General features: G+C 37.8%; 2 protein-coding genes and 1 long non-coding RNA gene across 6 annotated transcripts in view; 2 read left to right on the forward strand and 1 right to left on the reverse strand.

Moving 5' to 3' along the window:
• Positions 1-1,824, forward strand: part of LOC113079333 (electrogenic sodium bicarbonate cotransporter 4-like) — a 26,533-nt gene extending 24,709 nt beyond the window's left edge. The window contains exon 26 of the mRNA XM_026251584.1: positions 1,406-1,824. Within this exon, the coding sequence (XP_026107369.1) occupies positions 1,406-1,586 (181 nt within the window). The 3' untranslated portion in view covers positions 1,587-1,824. The remainder of the gene's footprint in view (positions 1-1,405) is intronic.
• Positions 1-4,517, reverse strand: part of LOC113079334 (uncharacterized) — a 5,598-nt gene extending 1,081 nt beyond the window's left edge. Inside the window, exons 1-6 of one of the 4 annotated variants that reach the window (XR_003281691.1) lie at positions 4,291-4,514; positions 4,092-4,148; positions 3,889-3,995; positions 3,717-3,816; positions 2,873-3,042; positions 1,235-1,533 (exon numbers count right to left, since the gene is read on the reverse strand). This is a non-coding gene — a long non-coding RNA (uncharacterized LOC113079334). Of the gene's footprint in view, positions 1-1,234; positions 1,534-2,872; positions 3,043-3,716; positions 3,817-3,888; positions 3,996-4,091; positions 4,149-4,290 lie in introns of all 4 variants that reach the window. The other 3 variants (XR_003281690.1, XR_003281693.1, XR_003281692.1) reach the window with 3 other exon arrangements.
• Positions 4,518-10,295: 5,778 nt separating this feature from the next.
• Positions 10,296-17,864, forward strand: LOC113079335 (ATP-binding cassette sub-family B member 9-like). The gene is made up of 11 exons (XM_026251586.1): positions 10,296-11,342; positions 11,956-12,070; positions 12,180-12,310; positions 14,425-14,630; positions 14,795-14,992; positions 15,189-15,317; positions 15,406-15,594; positions 15,898-16,071; positions 16,217-16,376; positions 17,073-17,209; positions 17,305-17,864. The coding sequence occupies exons 1-11, from the start codon at positions 10,712-10,714 to the stop codon at positions 17,611-17,613; spliced, it is 2,379 nt and encodes a 792-aa protein (XP_026107371.1). The 5' UTR covers positions 10,296-10,711; the 3' UTR covers positions 17,614-17,864.
• The last annotated feature ends 4,765 nt before the right edge of the window (positions 17,865-22,629 follow it).

Genomic DNA, 22,629 nt, shown 5'->3' on the forward strand with positions numbered 1-22,629 from the left:
GCAATGCAGATAGAATTGTTTTCATGCAACCACCAGTATTTTACTCTGCATGCTTTTATATAAAAAAAGTGTATTTTTTGGTGTTATGCATATGTATTATTTCTTTTGCTTACATGTTCACACCTAAAGGAACAGCACACATAAATAATAATTACTGAACTTTTAATAATTAGATGTGGGAACAGTTTGTTTATATAAATACTTGGAAAGGAGCCAGGGATTAAAGTTCATATTTGAATTACTTTTTGCAAGCTTTCTAGAATACATTTTCAGTAGCTATAAAGTGCATAATGTAACAATGCATATTAGTTCTCTTAAGGAATTTTGGTTGTTTCTTTCCCTGTATAATTGTGGTTCCAATAAGAGTGCTTCTACAGAATTGCTTGTACTAGATTTTTCTAGGTTTTTTCCCCCAGCCTGGTTCCTCTGAAACTATATTCACGACCATACTTATCCAAATGTGTGCCTCTGTATCATTCTGATGTAAAATCTGCTTGGTTTCTGGTTTCATGTCTGCATTGCTGTTCAGAGGGCATGGTTTGGATGAAGTGTTCACTTTAACAAAGGTTCAATTTGTTCACATTAGTTATTGCATTAGGCATCATTTGGATTATTATCATATTAGACATTATAGCTATTGTTAACTGTTAACGATCATAATACTTTATAATTATACTATTACTATATATTATTTTTATATAAATAGAAAATATATATAGGGTTAGTAAGAAGTCATACTTAAGATTTAACAGTTTCAAATGTATAGTAAAGACTTTCACATTGTTACAAAAATACTAAAATAAATTTAAAACAAAAGTATTTGTAAAATTCTATTTTTCTTATCAAAAAAATCTTGAAAAATGTAGCACAGTATCCACAAAAACGTTTAATATTTTAATAAATAATCGAATATGATTTCTGAACTTTTCCAGCACAGGAATAAATTATATTTGAAATATATTTTGAATTATATATATATATATATATTATTAAAAATATAATGTATTACAATTTATATTATATTATTATTTTTAACAGGAATGGCAAAATATATATTATAAATGTCTAAATTAGAAATGAACATTAACCATAAACCAGAATTATTTCATAATTCCTAATGGATTAACTAATGTTAATGTTCTACCTTGTTGTTAAGGTCTACCATTGTTGCCCTAGTCTTTATCGCATTTAAACACTTTAATTATCTCCTTAACCCAGGACAAGCATACTGAACCTTTCTCCTGCTTTGGGTGTCCTTATCCCAGATCTTTCCCCTGGAGCACTTGTGCGGTCACCTGCAACTAACATCTTAATACAGACTGCTCCTCAGCTGTTCCTCTTTCCTCTCATAGCCCTCTCCTCTTTCTCCTCCTCACTCTTGTAACTGGAAGTTGCCATTCCACAGCATCACTCTGCACCTGAAGATCTCCTGTCCATCATCTCCGGCGATGCCGATGACCAGAGGGATGTCCTGCCCCGTGCCCCAGGTGAAGATTGAGATGGAGTCGGACTATGACGAAACTGATATTAACCCTAGAGGCAGACACAGAGATCACAGGGACATGAGCAGCGAAACAACGCTATAATGTTGGTTCTCCAGTTGTGTAGTGTGTTACACTGCATGCTCCGTCTCAGCGTGTTTGAAGATCCTGTGTGGCTAATACACAAGTTTCTGTTCACTTATGGATCAGACAGCACTTTATGGATACACATAACTGTGACGTGGCATAAGAAGATAGAGGTTGAATTATTTTAAAGGGCAAACATTGAGCAAAAATGTATGATTTATGCAAAGGATGCATTATGCAGGATTTTTGTTTTTTATTTTAAAAGCCAAAACAGCTGAAAATGCAGTCAGTTTTATTAAATGGAAACAATATAACACCATAGATAATGGAAAGGCAGAAAGATTATTTTCTTATTACGAATGAGAATATATTTTAGACAAAATCTGTTTATGTTAATGCAGGACCTTTGATATGACGGTGACAGGGATAAACAACTCTGATTTTGTTTTTTCTCTGTTACTGCTAACTCTGGGTCTAGTAGTGTTGGCTTTCTCCAAACAGTCATGCTTTTTCCTACCTTTCCCTTTCTTTTCCTGCCTAAATCACTCAAAAATCAAAGTTGTGGAAAAGAAACAACCAAAAGAAGAGCTTTGAAATAGCAAAAGGAAGAGGTTTTGCCCTTACATTTTGTTTCCTCCAAAGTTTCAGAAGGCTTGTGTGACTTGTGTTCAGAATACGTAAGATGTACTTTTTCTGTATTTGAATGTGTGTAAATGGAAAGGTTGCAAATGAATGCTACTGGCCGACATGAGATTTAACCTCTGGAGGGAAAAAAAGAGAACTTTTTAAGATGCAATAATTCTGTTTCCTGGCAACTTGAATTTTGGTAAAGGAAATGAGGTGGCAGATTAAAAATATTTACTGAAATTCATGTTTTTTGTACATATATGCCACAGAATTGTTATTCTTATTTTTGTTTATTTTATTTTATTGTACATCTCAAATTCCTAAATAGTAACAGTTCATCCTAAGATGAGACATTGACTAACATCAATAGCAGGTTAAAAACCAATACATTTACAACAAATTAAATATCCAATCAGGTCATTTACACTTAAAACTACCCAATAACATAAATCATCTCCTATACCTTTAGTACTGATTATGAAGAGGGCACCAAAATAATTTTTCTGGATTGCTGACTCATTGAGCAAAGCACCATGAATTAGACTCTCGTAAATTATATCCCATATGGACTGAACAACATCATGTTAAAGAACATGACACATTGCTACTAGTATCGTCAGGCTCCATGCTGTAGCCATCACTGAATCCGTCACTCTCCACTAGTGTGGGTCTCTTACCACACATAGGGCAGAGTTTGTTCCTCTCATGTGAAGCTTGCATCCATGTGATCAGGTCCAGCGTGTGCCTGAGGAGATGGGCAGAGCTCGTGCATGTGCTGGCCTCTGTGAAGCAGAGCTTCAGTTACGTGATGCTCCACTTCCACACACTTCGTCTCACTCAGAGGCACCTAAAACAAACGCACAGGATCAGGACACTGACTGTAAATACAATTTTGCTTGTGCTGCCCACTGTTTCATCCAAAACTGTTAATGTCTTTGTAAAGTAAACTAAAGTGATGTACAATCATGAAATAAAATCTCTTCTTGAAGAAAGTGTTTGCTTTAAGTGTTTTAGGGGGGAGATGAATGGTGAATGTGATATTATTTCATTTTATTCAACATTGTAAGAAGAAGATTATACATTAAATCCGATGTGGTTTCCAAAAGTAAATAACTGACACTTATATGTTCACTGCACATAAAGCCACAGCAAATGATTTCTATATATAAGTTGTATTGAGCATTTTTTCTACCCTATAGTCACTTAAAAAACAGGAAAAAACCTGAAGATATGAAAAAAATATATATACTTGCAGGTTAGGCAAGACTAGGTTAGACAGACTAGATGTGTCTGTATACAGTTAGATAAAACTTGAATATTGAGATATGAAGAAGTTTAACAGGACAAAAAATTGTCTAGGAATTCTCATAAGTTGTTTTCTTAACCATCACATACATTTCAAGCTCTATTATGAATTTTTACCCACAGCACCTCTCATGTCACCAAAGAACAAGTTCCCCACCGTAAAGTTTCTTCTGTAATTTGGCAGTCAACAGAAAACTGAGTAAAGAAGCAGCTCACCTGCCTCTGTTTGGATGAGTTTCATTAATCCTTCCGTGGTTGCATCACTTGAAGTACAGTATTTTACCAACTGTAAAAACTCTGGGGCCAGGAATGACTCCTTGCAAAGGAAAGATGATAGTGTAGTATATCAATAAACGAGTTTCAATCATAGACTACTGAATATAAATACCTGCAGATGATAAACATGTTGATGTAGTGGTGCATCTATCTCCCTAATGGTAGCTGCTCTCACTGCTGATTTAAATTTATGACTCTGGCGTCGATTTCGGCATGCATCTATAAATACACATCTGAATAATAAATAACCTCCCTCTTACAGCCTGGATCTCCATCGTTATGACAGGGGTGATTTCTGCTCCAGAGCTCACTCACCTTTCCAAGCACGTCTCTGAACTGAGATTCAGACACGCAGCCAAGGGATCTCAGGACCTTAAATGTCACGGGTGTTCAGAAGGAAATGGCGAAGTATTTAACATATATAACATACATTTGACTATATATCCCATGACTTAATATTAATAACCACATACTCTTATATATTTATACAGGTGTCAAAGCTATTTATACATACGAGAACACGTTTCGACACAAGCTCCGCCCACTGACTGAATGTTTTGGAACAACCAGAAATATGTCCGTGAAGAAACAAAAAGCGTCGATAAAATGAATAACTAATTTAAATAACCTGATTTAATAATGCTATGTAAATGTTCTATCTATATAAGTGTAAATATTCGAGACATATCTTGCATGAGATCCTATCTAAAAAAGAGCGATGAATACCATAGACAGTAAAAGAAATGGACACAGCGACCCCATTGGAACTCAATTGAGACAAATGAAGCCCAGTTTTAGCGTTTTTTAGCACTTCCGTTTCTGACGCGCAGACTCAAATGGAGCTTGACGACGTCAGCAACCTGTCTGACAGATGTAAATCTTCTAGTAGCTGTGCGTGCAAACTGCCATCGTTAATCTTGCAGAGACGGCGAGCTTGAGCGGGGAGTTCTTTGTCGTGAGTGAGCAGGAGTAAGTATTCTGATTAATTATTTTGTATAGGATTTTAAAATGTAACGCCAGTACTCCATATTAAGTTAATTGCCTGCGAGCTTCTCCTCCTGTCTGTACGGTAATGCGACAGAGAGCCGAGTGGTTATGACGCAATCGTTAGCCTATTTTTTACAAAAACTGTTTATACGGGGCCATAATGTAACATAGAAGGTAATGGAGCCCTTTATACATTGTCGTGTATCTTTAGAAATAAATAATGGACAAACAGAGTCTTTAAACGCCTCAGATGTAAAGTTATTCGCTGTCAAAGTGACGCCAAAATGAATGGGAGTCAATGGGAATGCTAACGCAAGTGAAGTTCTGCTAAAAGATGGCAGCCCCCACCCGACTTCAACTTCCGGTCGAGTTCCTTGCCCCTTGATGAATACCGAGGAAATGTTTACATCCTGGTACGTCACTTAATTCCTTCCGTCTGACTGTTTTTTTATTTGTGTGTGTGTGCGCAAGTTCAAGGCAAGAGTCGAGTTGTAATTGTGCACATTGTTTGGTGCGCATGTATTTATATATTTAAAATGGGATGATTATATAGCGGTGCCTTCTGTTATGTATTTAAACCCTGGGACCGTATTTTGCCAGCAGAATGTTGAGTGTGGACTCGTTGGTCGTGGAAGAAGAGGAGGTGGTGGAGTGCAGCTCAAACAGACTGGGGGACATTTACACGTTTGTTGCCGAGGGCTGTTATCCTCAAACCATGAATCCTATTCGTAAGAAAAATCTCAAAAGATATGCTCAGAAATTTATGATTGACGGTGAGGACAAATCTTGTATATGTTACATTCGTTATCATTTTAAGAAATTTCAGCAATCTTGGATGCTTTCAATGCTTTGCAGTACTTCCTGTAAAAATAAGTCAGAAGGCAATTATTTCTCAAGTTAATATGTTAACTTTGACAGACCAAAAACCTCTAACCTATATATAAAAAACATATCTTTATATGTTTATCAGTATGGCACTTTCTAATTATCATTGGACAATTTTCAAGTAAAAAAAAAAACAAAACAAAACATAAAAAAACTATATTTCCTCCTAATGTTTGAAGTGATTTTTCCCCTCTAATCCAGTCTATTTTGGTATGTAAAACTACTTTTAACCCTCTGGAGTCCATTAACGCATATATGCGTTTTGAGTCATTTTCTCCGGATAACCCCGAAAAGAACTTAAATTACACTCTCAATTTTAATCGTACAGATAAGAGCAATACATCAATCGAATCTGTAAAGGGTCTACTTTCTTTGGATACAGACATAATAACAAAACACCTTTGTGCAACATATCCAATTTCAAAACCTATTTAGTGGTTTAGCTAATCTTCCTGAGTAATTATTCCTTTCTTTATGTTTTGTTATCTCTAATCTTTCTCTATCTACAGATGGTCGGTTGTATTATGTGGGACAAAAGAAAGAAGAAAAGCGAGAAGTAGTGATTAAGGCAGAGCGGAAGAGACAGATATTCCTGGAGTGTCACTTCAATGACACTGGACATCACCTGGGACAGAAGAAGACCGTTCACAGGATTCAGAGTAAATACTACTGGCTTGGCTTTGTCAAGGATGCTGTGGATTGGGTATGCAGTGGATGTCATTAATCTGACTCTTTTAGGAATGGATACGGTCGTGTTTTTTGTTCACACCTTCAACTGACAATCACCGTTTCATCTATTTCAGATTAAGGTGTGTGAAACATGTCAACACGCAGAGTGGAATAAAAACTTGGTTAGAACGGTACGACCCATCAAGGTGGATGGTCCATGGGACATTTTGGCCGTTGAAATAATTGGTAAAAATTTGTAAGGGACTTTTAAGAAGTCCAATTTGTTTGCAGGACACATTTCTAAGGCGTAACCAAATGTCTTCACTTGTGTTTTTCAAAGACAGGTCCATTCCCAGGCACTGCACATAGAGGGAATACACACATTGTTATTATTACAGATTATTACAGTAAATGGGTAGAGGCCTTTCCAGTACAAAAGAAAGATGGTCTCTGTGTTGCGCGATGCATTTCCTCATCTACTTGCAGGTGAGATAATATTGCACCATTAATAAAAAAAATATATATATACTTGCTAAAATGTGACCCCCATCCCTTAGATTTGGCCTGCAGAGACAATATAATTTGTTCTCAAAGCGCTGACTTCTGTAAGGAGGTCAAATGCTTTCTGTCAAAATATACTAACCTTTTATGCAAAACAGGTGATTAATTGTATCTTAACAGCATTTTTATTGATTATATTAGGTTACAAAGCACTTGTGTGACCGGTGGAACATCGCAAAGAGTGTTGTCAGTAGCCCAGCCACAGCAGAACGCTCTATATGATCACAGCAGTAATCTTCTGAGAGATGCCATAAAACAGATGGTGGTGGAGAAACGGGTGGAGTGGGATGATTTTCTCGATCCAGTTTTGGCCACATTTAGGGCATCGGTCAACCCTACGGCAAAATTTATGCCACACTTTTTAATATTCAACAGAAAAGCCAGCCTTTCTAGTGAGGTAAGAGAATTAACTAATAAGATATGATAGTTTTGTGACATGAATGAATGATTTTATGCAACAAATAGTGTGACTTAGTGGAAATAGTTTAAAAAAAAAAAAAAAAAAAACTATCTCACTTTTTCTGTAGTTAATCATGATTTATGGCACCTAATGTTAGAATTTGTAATCAGCAATATATTTTCTCAATCTATCTTTAAATGACAGTAGAAACAAAACAAAGGAGAGCCAGTAGGTGGAGTTTGATGTCCAGCTTCCCTGGACATAATAGGTGGAGGTTGACACTCCAACCCCACCATAACCCTACTACCCTATTGCTAAACATAACTCCACCCATTACATCATTTGGCTCTAAAGTGAGCACTTTTTAAATGAAGATGGTATGTTTGAATGAAGGCAATTCATAAATGAAGTATCATTAATACCAAAACTGATACTGCTGTCTCTGGGAATAAAATTAGTAAATAAAACCATTCAACATTACAGTAAAATTTGTGCCATGTTTATTTAAACTGTTACAGAACATGAAACATATTATAACTTTTAATTAAAGTCAGTTTCACAATCCTTGCCAAAAACCCATTATAATAAATGTATTTTTTATTTGTGCTGTACTTTTGTGTGTGTTATAGTAACATAGTCAAAGTTTCTGTCTCTGTCAGTGCTTTGTGTATGAGAGCTGTCAGTTCATTTTTCCCCCACTAAGTTTATTTTGCACATTCAGTTTCACAATAAATAAGAAAAATGTTAGATATAACATTTGGTATTAATATTTTCATGTGCGTTATGTCGCATATTGCGCCCATCGTCCTTACAAAGAGGTGTGATTGGACTCAGTGGAGGTATTCTACATGCAGCCCACCATCAGCCAAACCCACCCACAGCACACAAAGTAAAAAGAAGTTACACTGACTGAATTGCTATTATAAATCCATTTTTCCCCCTTTTTTAAAAAAAACACAGTTTGATCCTCTTGGTTGCTATCAGGACCAGGAGGACAAAACCCTCAATGAAGAGGCCACAGATGCTTTTCTTTCCTCCTTGCAGGAGCAACAGAATAACATCAAACAGATGGTAAATCTGAGCATTTGTTTTAGTAAAAATCTCTTAGCAAAAATGTTATTTACTAATTGATCATTTAAATATTAAATTATGGTACATGTCTTACAAAAAGCATGTCTAAAAACTTTTTTCACACCATTTTTTTGATGTTTTTTTTTGTCTATACAGGTAGTTACAAATATGAATCTTGCATACAGACAAGAAAAGAAAAATGCAAAACGCAAAGCTAGAAGTATGCCTTCTATCACTCTCGCTGTGACCGACCCATTGTTTAGCACAGAGGAAATGCACTCCACAAAAAAACTCAAAGAAAGCCTCTACCTGTCTTTTCCAGCAGAGACAGTCCTAACCACAGTCCAGAATGTACCTGAAGCCAAGAAAAATGGCTTGGAATATCCTATGACAGACTCTGATGTGCGCTGAAAATCTTTTTTTGGTTTGACTAATCATAAAGCATTATCTGCAAAGTGTATTTGCATAGGCTACAGCTTGAAGACTTGACGTCTGAAGTGAGTGGTTCACAGAGAGCAGGTCAAGCAGACACTTTTTTGTTTCAGCACATAATGTAGCAGATTAAAATATGGTATTTCACCTCAAGGTGTTCATTGACACAAATGATGGTCTTAGGTTTTTTTTTTTTTTTTTTTTTTCCTACAGATCATTATTATATAACACCAAAGTGTTTCTTCTGTCTTTGACAGTGAGTCTGAATTTGCAAACAGCAGTTTTGCCTAATTGTTTACTTAATCACCTGTTCATCCATGTGTATGGAAAGGAAAGGTTAAGGTTCTATGTCAATAAATAGTTGTGAAGTTTCAGGCTTTATCTCATAAATACTTTTTGCTCCGTTATGTTTTAAATGATGATAAATGCTATCCAACAATTAACTTTTTTCATTTTTAATAAACCGATTTGTTTATCAGTTAAAATCGGTTAGTCTGTAGCCAATATGACATCTCACGCAACTTCCTGTTTGCCTTTGAAATAACGAGGGCTGAAACAAAGGTGCAAGAACGTGACCACAGATTGCAGCATATTTCACAATGAGGATGACCTCACCTTGTTACATGTCATGATGTAGACAGCCTGCCAAGTGGCAACATGTCTGAAATAAACCGTTTAGTGTTGAAATGCTGTGTTCTGGTTTAAAATAATTCATAAAATGTTGCATTTTTTTGTTACATTTTTGCTGTATATACAGTATATTTACAATATATATAAAACTAACTTATTGAAGCTGTAAAAATGGTTTTTACGTTCAACTGCACTGGAACAATAGAAAGTCAAGTGCTTATTAAAATGAATTCAAAGCCTCAACTGTTCTTATTTCTAAGGACAGACAGTGTTACTTTTTAGTCATTTTTTTTTTTTATAAAAAAAAATATATATATATATACATATACATATAAACATAAAATAAATGAACAAATGTAGGAATCTTATGAATGCACCATTCCTGGATGTAGCTGGGTGAATGGGTGTGACTTTCAGATACTTAAATGCATGCTATTTACAATTAAATGAAACTGTATTATAGTGCAAACTGATATGTAATAAGTTAATCTTGAAGTTTACTGCCAACTGTACTAATAATTATAGTAAACTAAAATATGCATGTGCTTTTTATTATTTTTTTATTTTATTTTTGCACGTGCTTTAGTATGTTAGTCAACGAATGAAAATAAGTGTGACATAAAAATGAGTATTTAGGTAGTCTTTTATTTGATATGTTAGGTTTTAAGTTCGTAACTTATAAATATGTAACGCAAATACAAACAATTATACACATTCAAAATTTGCCTATATAAAATGTCGAATTAAAATGTCCTCACGTCCTTTCCTTCAAAATATGTAAATACTTGTGTACAGTATTTCATCACAACGTTATCAGAGTCCTTTCTGATTGGGCAGCTGTCACGGAGGCGGGGCTTGAGTACTGTATTCTTTCCCTCTTCCTGTCATTGCATCGAGCCGGTAAGAAGAGGCGATGTATATTGCCTGGAAATTTGGGGATTAAGATAAGTTCTGTTGTCGTACTGGGAATATTGATTTACGAAGGAAATAAGGAGCTGATATTTAGACGGAAAATGCATTTTGTACTGTCCCACTGAATGGGTCTGTCTATGATAATGCCGGTGTAAGCTACGAAAGGCCAGCGAACCAACTTGACAGACGCAGTACATTCACATAGACTTTGTTTCAGGCGAGCATTTTTTAGTAATACACCAGACCTGTCAGTCTGGTTTCACGCTTCTGTGTCTTTAATATGTTTACTCGCCCTATAGAAATCACTAACATTTAGAATTCTTGCTGCTAACATTTACCGAGAGCATTTGTATTTCAGTAGCTTCAAGGCTCTTCAGCAGGTGTAGAAATGAGGGTTGCTGTGATTATTAGTGGCAACCTGGTTTTCACTCTGGTGGATATCGTGGTCACCACAATCTTGTATGTTCATGGATCAAGTTTCGATATATTTTCAGATGAATTAGAAGACTTTGACATACACTGCTCAACTGTGGATTTGTGGGGAACTGTTCTCATCCGGGCCACTCTTCTTTTCGGGGCCACCATCGGGGTGTTCTATAACAGGACTGATGGTCCACAGAGGGTTTCAAACCTGGGGACGTTGGTTTCTCTTATATGCCTTACCATCATGACTTATGCTCTTGCCAAGTTGTTGATGCTTTCCGAGGAGGGAACTCTGATGTACGACCCCTGGTTCCTAAGTTTGTTCTCCTGGACTTGTGCATCAGCAATAGGCATCATGATCTCATGGAAGCTGCTGTCACAGTCTCCCAATTCTGTATCTGAAAGAGAGGACAGCGAGGAGACAGAGAGGCTGGTGGATGGTATCGAGACCGAAGATGAGTCCAGTAAGAAGAGCAGAAAATCAAGGAAAGAGCCCCCCGATTCAGGGGCCACAATCGGCCGTCTCTTGTCGTACTGTAAGAAGGACTCTGGTTTGCTGGCCATTGCTTTCTTCTTTCTTCTCCTCTCTGCTGTGTGTAAGTTGACTCTCACAGTTATCACTTAAATATTGCAGCAGTCATTCCTAATAAACAATCTCATGAAATATAGTGTAAGGTTGTATATGTTAGCATTAGTGAACACAATAACCAACAATGCTTTTAAGGGACTAAGAATGAACACTAATATGATACATGATTTAAAATACATGATTTGATATGATACATGATGCAGTAAAGAAAGATTGTTACTGCATAAGACCTTTGTAAAGTGATATGAAATGTATTTTAAGTATAATGTAAATCTAGCTTTTGAGAGTTCGGACTAGAATGGAAAATTGAAATGTTTTAGAGAATTTGTTGGTAAGTAATCAAAACACACACTTGCTTTCTTTTTTAATAACGTATGCTCATCAAGGCTGCATTTATTTGATCAACAATAAAGCAAAACAGTAATATAGTTAAATATTACTACAATTTAAAATATCAGTTTTTATTTTGTTATAATTTTAATTGCTGTTTATTCCTGTGATGGCAAAGTTGAATTTTCAGCAGCCATTACTCCAGTGTTTGGTGTCACGTGATCGACACTTGTTCTCATCTCTAGAGGTTATCAGCTCATAGTGTTAATATTGGATGTTCCTCCCCACAGGTGAAACTTTTATACCTTATTACACGGGGCGAGCAATAGATGGCATAGTTATCCAGAAAAGCATGGATCATTTTGCCAAACCACTGATTACTCTCTCTATTTTGGCTTTGGTCAGGTGAGCGGTTCTGGATTTCACTTTTCTTTCATTTTTATACACAGTAGAGATTGATTTCTTTTATATACATATCATATAATACCATTTATCTTTCTTTTTTTTTTTTTAGCTCCATAGCCACTGGGTTTCGTGGGGGTGTCTTTTCTGTTACGTTTGCTAGGTTGAACATTCGACTTCGAAACCTTCTCTTTAGATCACTAATGCATCAGGAGATTGGCTTCTTCGATTCTAACCATACAGGTAATGTTATGGCTCCATTTATATCTTCTATTTTCTTATATTTATCCTTATAAATCCTTTTATTTTATATATGTGTGTATATATATATATATATATATATATATATATATACAGTTGCAATCAAAATTACTCAACCCCCTAGAGACTACAGTACTTTATATATTAAAGTACTGTATTTTAAATACAAGCTTTTCTGAAGATCCAGGATTAAATAAAAATTCTATCTATAACAGTACACTGGCATAATAAAAGTGATATTGTCAATATATAATGTAATACTTTTGAATTCTAAGATTTTTTCATAATACTGCTATGTCATAATTATTCAACCCCTATTCAACATTGCTGTTTTTAAATCACTTATTTGCATGGTGGGGAATAAAACAGTCTCAAAACACAATTAAGCCTTTAGAAACTCTATTAAAAACAGAATTAGCTTGAGCCGTTACACATACAGTTAGCCCATGCATGTGTTGAAGTTGAGTAGCAAAAATGTCAACAGAGACCTCACAAAAGCTAAAGAGAATAAATATCGTAGTACTTTAGAAAGGCTAAGGCTATATGAAGATTTCCAAGACATTGAAAGTTCCTAGAGACACAGCTCTCAGCCTTATTCCTTAGCTTAAAGTGTGTTTTACCAGAAAATCTTTGAGGTTGTGGAAGAAAAAGCACAATATTGTAAAATGTTTAATCAGAGCAACTGAGAAAAATCTGCAATGTTAAGCCAAAGACTTGCAAGATGACCCGATGAATGGAGGAAACCCATTTCAAAGCAGTGTGTAAGAAGATCACTAGACAAGTATTGCCTTTATGTTGAGACATCTTGCAGAATACCACTCTTGATCAAGAAGAACAAAGGTCAATTTGAACTTATGAACTTGATAAAATTCATTTGTGTAGACTTGTGTTAGCTCTGGAGGAATGTTATATGGAGTGATGTGACCAAACTGAAACTTTTTGGACCCATGGATCAGCGGTATGTCTGCTGCAAAAAAGGCAAAGCTCATAAGCAGAAGAACACCATCTCCATCCTCAAACTTGGAGGTGGATCAGTCCTATTATGGGGTTTCTTTACTGTAGAAGCAAGTGGAAATCATGACTGTATGAAGGACATCATGGATTCTTTAAAGTGTCAGGCCATTTTGTCAAGAATTGTGATGCCTTTGGTGCAAAAACTGAAGCTGATGATCAATGGACTTTCCTGCAGGACAGTCATCCCAAAGTACACATTCACATCTACTTCTGCTTGGTTCAGGGATCAGTCATAGAATGTACTTGAGTGACCTGTTCAGTCTCCAGGCTTAATTCTCATTTCAAATATCTGGTTGAATTTGAAGAAAGCAGTGGCAATGTGAAAACCAAAGATTATCAGTGATCTGAAAGCTTTTTCAGGTGTGGAATGGGCCAAAACTGTAGTAGAGAGGTGACAGAAGCTTCTAAACACTTACAGACAGTGTTTATTGGTGATTTTAAAGAATAAAAGATTCTGCACAAAGGGGGTTGAATAATTTTGAACATCAATGTTTAGAGCCAATTCGAATTTTATCATGATTCATCAATGTTCCATTCTCAGAATCAGTCAAAAGTGTATTAACAAACTTTCTCTAATACTTTACTGATGCCTTTGTTAAATTGATTTCATAAAATGTTATCCTCCACAGCAAATTGTCTTGCAAGTCAAGGGGATTGAATAATTTTGATTGCAACTGTATATACGTGTGTGTGTGTGTGTGTGTGTGTGTGTGTGTGTGTGTGTGTTTTAAGCAATTCAAGATTTGAAAATCTCTCTTTGAACTACATTTATAGAATGGTCAGCATTCAAACTGTACCCAACAGCAAATACATCACCATAAAATTTGCATACTAAATTGTGGTTGGTTTTTCTCTTTGCATACTTGATTTTTGTATTGTGTTGATTCCTGTGTGCATTCCTGCGTGTCATTATGCACCATTTTATTTAGAGAGAAACCAAAGCCTAAAATCTTATACCTTAATGTTATTATTTGTTGGCATTCGAGGAAATGCAAATCAACATTACTGTGTCAAAGACCTCTCTGTACTGGTTGAAGTGGAGACGACATAAATTATTCAGCTCTCAATGGTTTGCCTTACAGGTGACATTACCTCTAGACTTACTTCAGACACTACTCAGGTGAGCGACCTCATCTCACAAAATGTCAACCTGTTCCTGCGCAGCTTTGTGAAAGCTGTGGGCATCTTCATATTCATGTTTGGGATGTCATGGAAACTGTCGGTAGTCACCATCATGGGTTTCCCATATATAGCTGTGGTCTCCATGCTGTATGGAGAGTATTACAAGGCAAGTTATGCATATGCAAATATATTGCTTGAAAAAAAAAAAAAAAATGTTGTTTATAGCAACATATACTCTATATTGTTTTTGATTTCACAAATGCACATTATAATCGCATTTTTAATGCACTTATACAAAACATGTACACATACATTTTTTATGTTTAACAGAAATTAACCAAAGAAGTTCAGACAGCACTGGCTCAGGCCAATAAAGTGGCGGAGGAAACAATATCAGCCATGAGAACAGTGCGAAGTTTTGCAAATGAAGATCAGGAGGGAGACTCGTACTACAGCCGACTGCAAGAGATGTTTGTTCTTAATAAGAAACAAGCAGTTGCCTATGCCTGCTTCATGTGGTCCAGCTATGTAGGTACCTTGCAAGCATCTTGAAGCCTTCCATATTTGTTCTAACAAGATTCTCATTTATTAAATCAAAATTTTCTTTCCAATATAATGATAAAATTTCTCTTTTGGGTCATTTGAAGTATCTTGTAGATCCAAAAAATAAAAAGCAGCATTGTCAGTCCGAACAACAATGCTAATTTTTGATTCTAATCTTTAGATCTCTGAGCTAGCCTTGCAAGTAGCAATCCTGTTTTATGGAGGCCACCTAGTGGTGACAAATCAGATGAGTGGAGGGACCCTTATATCCTTTATCATTTATGAGCTGGAGCTCGGTGAGGCCCTGGAGGTATGGTGTTTATATTTTAATATGTGTGCGCGTGATATTCATACGATGAATCTGAAACACAAAGTTTAACTTTCTGTTCTTTTTTCAGAGTATATCGTCAGTGTACACAGGTCTGATGCAAGGCGTTGGCGCTGCAGAGAAAGTGTTTGAATATATCGACAGGAAACCTAAACATATCCTTGATGGTCAAGAAGCTCCAGAGACATTTGAAGGGCAGGTGGAATTCAAAAATGTGACATTTGCGTATCCAACACGGCCAGAGATGGATATATTAAAGGTATTCTTCAATGAAAATAGACTTTAAGATAGAAGGTTACCAACTAACAGTAAATTTCAACACCATAATCTAACCAGACTTCTAAGATAATTTATTACAGTTGTGCCCCTGTGTAAAGCTTAAACTGGGTTGCTATGTTTGATGTTACTAGGATGTATTGATGGTGGTTGCCTTGCAATTAGTGTGTTGCAGGTACCTTTGCATGCAACGTTTGTTTGTTTTCTTTTAAACTGATATGCTTGTGAATCAGTAACAGAATTCTTAGACACAGGAAAGAAAACTAAACGCACGTTTTCTTCCCAGAATGTTTCCTTCAGTCTTCGCCCCGGGCAAGTAACTGCACTGGTAGGGCCCTCTGGTGGTGGAAAAAGCTCATGCGTGTGCTTGCTGGAGAACTTCTATGCTCCTCAGCAAGGCCAGGTGCTAGTGGACGGCCGACCTGTGAACAGCTACCACCACAAATACTATCACTCTAAGGTGGGACTTATGCTGAGGCTGACCTGGATACATTATTTAAGAATACTTATGTCGTGAAGCTTGTAATACATTCTACGGTCTTAAGAGGGCAGTAGTTACTGATAATGAAAATGTTTTATTTTATTTCAACAAATTTTTTTTACAGGTAGCACTGGTGAGTCAGGAGCCTGTTTTATTTGCCCGCACAGTTCAGATGAATATATCCTATGGTGTACCTGAAACCTCAATGGATTCAGTCATTAGAGCTGCTATTAATGCCAATGCACATGACTTCATAACAGGCCTCTCCAAAGGCTATGAAACTGGTTAGTTATTATATTATATTATATTATATTATATTATATTATATTATATTATATTATATTTTATTTTATTATATTATATTATATTATATTATATTATATTATATTATATTATATTATATTATATTATTGTGTTTATTGTTGCAAATTATACTATATATTTTTCTTTTGTTTATTTTTATATTCATTTATTAATATCATATAACTAATAATATTATATTATTAATATTATGACTATGTATACTAAAATGCACTTAAAATTTTTACATTTTTATGTGAATGCTTTGTGCATTACAATAATGACAATAGATATTCAAATGCATAATTGCTTGATTTGATGTTTTTTTTTCTTATTTGACATCTATTTGTACCTAAGTTTATTATATTATATTATATTTTTATGTTTATTTTTTAGATTTTACTATATCTTTTTTACATTTGTATATTTATTAATATCTTATTACTTATATTATTACTATAATATCAAAATTATGAATATGTATATAAGTTTGTTATGCTCAGAAACTTATATTTTTCTATGTGAATGCTTTGTGCATATAGATATAGACAATAGATATTTAAATACATAATTGCTTGATATTATATTATATTATATTATATTATATTATATTAAATTATATTATTTGACACATCTGTTTTGTACCAGAATTCATTCTGCTGCTCTGTCCTCTGTTATAGGGGTTGGAGAGAAGGGTGCTCAGCTGTCTGGTGGGCAAAAACAGAGAGTTGCCATTGCTCGGGCTCTTATCAGAAACCCTTGCATTCTTATTTTGGATGAAGCCACAAGTGCACTGGATTCAGAAAGTGAATACATAGTAAGCGATGACTATTACTTTGAAATGATGGCTTTAGTGAACATTCATTTTCAGTCTTGCATTAGACTTCATTTGTGTCGTTACTCTGTTTGTAGGTTCAGCAGGCTCTGAACAACTTGATGCGAGAACACACGGTTTTAGTGATTGCCCATAGACTGAGCACAGTGGAGAGAGCAGATAACATCCTAGTGATCGACAAAGGCTGTGTGGCAGAGCAGGGCCCACATGCTGAACTTATGGCCAGGGGAGGCCTCTACTGTAAGCTGGTGCAGAGGCAGATCATGGGGACTGACTTAGATGCAGATGTTCACAACCCATCGCCAGCCCCAGCATGGAAGCTGAAGGAGGGAGATAAGGAGAGTACAGAGGACTGTAGCGACACTGAGTATGAAGCACGCTACTAAGACAAATATGCTTGAATTTGAAATAGTCCTTAATTCTAGACAGATATTTATTTTATTTTATTTATTCAAATCTGGGGATATATTACATATTGTGCATGTCCAACAGTATGTAACTACTTGACTAGAAGAGTACTACTAGGAGTTCTGCACTGAATAAAGCTTTAAGAAATAAATATTCAAATATAAATATCATAAATAGTACAAACATATCGCCAACTTAATTATGGAAATAAAATGAATTAATGGACAAATAATTGTTTCATTCTTTAAATGTCCCATATACTACTAATACAGTTAATAGTGTGCCGTTTATAGTATTACTTAATATTTAGATCTTTTGTTTTAGATTTATTTTTATTGAATTTAATTTACATTTTTTTGCACTTTAGTTTTAGTTTTCTAATTTGAATTTGTGCTTAATTTTGATTTAATCCGTATTATTTTATTTCAGATTTATTTTAATTAAAACAACTTTTAATAGTTTTAGTTTAACACTGAAGATTGCAAAAAAATTATATAAAACTTTATTTAAAAAAAAAGTATTTTATCTCTTTTATGCAGTGTGATACAGACCTGTATGATTTCATAATTTGAAAGAACATGTAATTATCCTTTTGGAGAAAGTTCGTGAACATCAAATGAAAAAGCCCTTAGTGATGTCCTGGTTGACGTCACAGATCTCCTCCTGTCGTCTTCCGGGCTGAAAATAGGAGCTTTTCCCAAGTATCCCAGAGTGCAGTCTGGACGATGGGGCGGGGCGACACGTTGGGGCGGAGCGACACGTGTCGCCCCGCCCACCTCAGCGGTTATTGGTTTATGATTAAAATGAGCTTATTGGTGTACAGATGAGTGACGATTTTACAACTTATTGGTATAGAGAATTATGACGCTATTAGCAGGATTGGAATGCGGAAGTAGACACTCAGATGAATAAACTTTTAATATAAATTAAAAAGTGAATATAAATGTTGTGTTTTTGCATTTATTGTTGCATTTCCACAACATCCCGTATAAATACAAAGAGTTTTGGATTACGACGAACAGAATAGAAATAAATGGTCTACTCCCTCAATGGCTGTAGTGTAGACGCTACCTCGGCATTACTCGCTGGTTTGAAAATGACACGGCAATATTATGCGAAGTATGGTTATGTAGATAGTCATGGAGTACCTTGATTTATATATTCAAATTATATATACATACATATATGTATATGTATATGTGTGTGTGTGTGTGTGTGCGCGTCGTGTGTGTAACAAATTGTCACCAGTCTCTGAACGTCACCAATAATATTCTGAACATTCCCTTGGCCCCTACGAAAATTTACAATGGTTCTGCTACAGTAACTATAGTAAAACTGTAGTAAAAAAGTGTTTTTATAATTACAGCTCACAGTAATTAATATGCCAACAAATATTTTTACTAAATCCATGGTTACTTTTTGCAAGGAAGGAACTATGCAGGTTCTAAAGAACTTGCCCAAAAACACTTGTTACTTTCTGTTATTTGTTTTCTGAACTGCACTACTGAAAACGTCTCCGGTTACTATCGTAACCTCGGTTCCCTGAGAGGCGGGAACGAGACATTACGTCAGCTAAGATGTATATGGGAACTCTTCCCTTCTCCACTTTCACTGAAATCTTATTGGCTAACGCCAGCTGGGGACAGCTGGCCAATTGACGCGAAGCATGCAAATACTGGCGGGTCAGCGGGCAGTATAAAATGCATGGGCGCGAAAATTACGTCAAAATCACGACTGAACGCTAGCACAGCTGATCAAACAGCGACCGTCCACGGCGGCTAACGTAATGTCTCGTTCCCGCCTTTCAGGGAACCGAGGTTACGATAGTAACCGGAGACGTTCCCTCTCGAGGCGGTAACTCAACATTACGTCAGCTAAGACGTATATGGGAACTGTATAAAATCCCGCCGTGAGAGCAGTGAAGAGAAGCCCTGAACGGAGTCAATCACCCCCTCACATAAGCAGTACAGTTCTAGCCAATGGCCGTGTCGCTAAGAGTGCTTGCATTTGATAGGCGGAACTAGACCAATGAGACATCTGCTTCGAGCCTAACAAAATTTGCATAATTTCAAGCAATATATCCAAATCTGCACTAGCCAGGGCAGACACAAAGCAATAAGCACTCAAGCATGTGAGTTAAACAGAGTCGACGGCGTTTGCGGTGACTACTGCATAAACCATATAATCCATAACACAGAGTTAGCAGCCATGGTAACTACTGTATAGCTGGTTATAACAGAATGAATAAAACTTAACTCACCGAAAGTATATGTGACGCTACAGAGGGTACATCCAGCTTGTAAAACCTGGCGATTGTGTTCTGGGAAGACCAGCCAGCAGCAAAACATAAAAACTGGACAGACATACCTCTAAACCAGGCCCATCAGGAAGCATTTATATTGACCTCGCAGAATGAGCTCTGATATTGAGGGGATAATCCTTCCCCTGGCATTCGATAGCGTCCACGATCCAGTGAGAAAGTCTCTGTTTAGAAACAGCACGTCCCTTATTACATCCACCAAGCACACGAACAGCTGGTCCGACTGACGAAAGGCGGCCGAGCGATTCATATACATCCGTAAAACCCTAACAGGGTCCCGGCGCTCTGAGCATCAGCGTCACGCGAGGCTAAAAGCTCAACAGATAAGGGGGGCGGGAAACAAAACGGTGTATTGAGTGACTTCGGAACGAAACCCGGTCTTGGACTATTGTAATGCTCTCCTGACGGGCCTTCCTGCATGTACTGTCAAGCCTCTGCAAATGATCTAGAATGCAGCAGCGAGGGTTGTCTTCAATGAGCCAAAAAAAGCTCATGTTACTCCTCTCCTCATCAGGTTACCCTGGCTACCAGTAGCTGCTCGCATCAAATTCAAGGTACTGATGCTTGCCTACAAGACGACCACTGGCACGGCACCAACTTACCTAAACTCACTGGTTAAATCCTATGTGCCCTCCAGAAGTTTGCGCTCTGCAAGTTACAAAGCCTTGTGGTGCCATCCCAAAGAAATTCAAAATCACTCTCACGGACCTTTTCCTGGACTGTGCCCAGCTGGTGGAATGACCTCCCAATCTCAATTCGTACAGCTGAGTCTTTACTCATTTTCAAGAAACATCTAAAGACTCATCTTTTTCGCCTGCACTTAACCTACTAACACCAGTACTTTTCCTTTTCTTGTCTTTTTCATTTAATAAAAAAAACAAAAAAAAAAAAACAACAAATTTATATACACCTGGCTATGCGTTCTATACTAGACTAACTGAGACTTGTCATGGCACTTGTATTCTGTTGTTGTTCTTTTGTTGACCTGACTGCTTCTATTGTTCTCATTTGTAAGTCGCTTTGGATAAAAGCGTCTGCTAAATGATTAAATGTAATGTAATGTAAATGTCTTGGCCGGAGAGTGACATTACAGTCGCCAGGCCCGAAACCAATTCAATATCGTTCACCAAAAACTCATGAAGTAGCCATTTAGCCTCCTTGTTAGTGCGTCCGTCTCCCATGCCGGAAGACCCGGGTTTGAGCCCCGCTTGGAGCGAGTGCGAGGAGCATCAGAGAGGACCTGGGTGAGAGGGGTTACATTGGTGCCGTGACCCGGATGGGAGTGAGGTTTAGGAGGGTGAGTGTAACGGAGGCCAGCGAGTAGTGCTGTGCAGGTAAACCTCACTCCCCGATCTCAAGAGACGCACTAGCGACAGACGCTAGTTGCTGTAGCCATTTAGCCTCCTTGTTAGTGCGTCCGCCTCCCATGCCGGAAGACCCGGGTTCGAGCCCCGCTCGGAGCGAGTGCGAGGAGCGTCAGAGAGGACCCGGGTGAGAGGGGTTACATTGGCACTCTCGCGAGGCCATTAGAATAATCATGGGTTGTGGCTCAGCGCTGCTATGAGACAGGGCGAGTGACACAGTGTTGAGTGTAAGAGGAGAAAGCTCTTTTGTTGATTGTGTACATGCTTCTATTGTGGAACTCCCACAAACGGCATTTAAACACACATAGCAATGGTCGCTGGGGGGCGGGGCCTCCCGCGCACTCACTCTTTTACCGTCAGGGAGACGGCTCGATGGCGCGCTGGGTCTCTCGCGGCGCGGTGTCCTCAACTGACCCTGACGTTTCCTCCCAGCCTCTTACCATTGCTGGTTTCGGCCGAAACGAGCATCCGGTTCAGAGCGGGGTGCCACTGCGGTCTATTTTAGCTGGTTTCAGAGCCTGGCGAGGTGCATAATAACCTTGCAGAAGAAGACTGGAGTGAGAGACCGGGCATCACGTGGCTCATTGCCTTGGCGCGCTTTCTGCGTCTCTGAGAAAAGCTCCATGACGTCATCAATGAGGCCGGAGGGAGCAACTGGAACGTTTAGGGGTGTCCTACGGTCCACGTCTTTCAGGACAGCTAGGGTAAGCCATAGGTGCCTGTAAGGACGACCATGAGCCCCATGAAACGGCTGAGCAGAGCGCTAGTAGCCACCAGCGTGAGATCAGTTGCCGCGCGCAGATCCTTGATGACGTCAGCGCTACTGTGCCGCCGTCTGCCTGAAACACCTTGAGTATTGCCCTGGCATGAAGAACAGAAGCGGTCTTCCCTCAGAAGTATAGGCTTTGTTCATCTAAGGGCCGTGAACTGCACGGCTTGGAAGGCAGGCTGTGGTCCGAACCTAATGCAGAGGGAGACGGGCACAGGTGCGGTAACGGTCTCCTCGACAGGGGGAGGGTTTCCGCCCCATCCTCGTGCGTGAACATGGCCTGCGTAGCAGAGTGGGTGCGCGCCGATTGGGGTGCAGCCCACGACTTCACCACGAGCTCTTGCACGCCTCAATGCCGTCTGGTAGCAGCTCGACTGGAGGAGCCACGAGTCCAGTTACCTTTCACAGGCTCGTCAGGTGCGTTGTAAGTGAGACCCAGCTCCGTGACGGCCTTTCCGATGACCCTGATGAGCTCCTCCTGGAGGTCTGCAGGGCCCTCTTGGTCGGGGCGGTCTTTTTTCCAAACCTTTTCCGATGTCGA

Source organism: Carassius auratus, unplaced genomic scaffold (genome assembly GCF_003368295.1).
Source record: "Carassius auratus strain Wakin unplaced genomic scaffold, ASM336829v1 scaf_tig00027652, whole genome shotgun sequence".
In the NCBI taxonomy this organism is placed as follows: domain Eukaryota; kingdom Metazoa; phylum Chordata; class Actinopteri; order Cypriniformes; family Cyprinidae; genus Carassius; species Carassius auratus.

Coding starts and splice junctions, on each gene's coding strand:
- LOC113079335 (XM_026251586.1), top strand. CDS start 10,712: ATGAGGGTTGCTGTGATTATTAGTGGCAACCTGGTTTTCACTCTGGTG. Junction 12,071..12,179: donor TCTATTTTGGCTTTGGTCAG/GTGAGCGGTTCT, acceptor TTTTTTTTTTAG/CTCCATAGCCACTGGGTTTC. Junction 12,311..14,424: donor CTTCGATTCTAACCATACAG/GTAATGTTATGG, acceptor TTTGCCTTACAG/GTGACATTACCTCTAGACTT.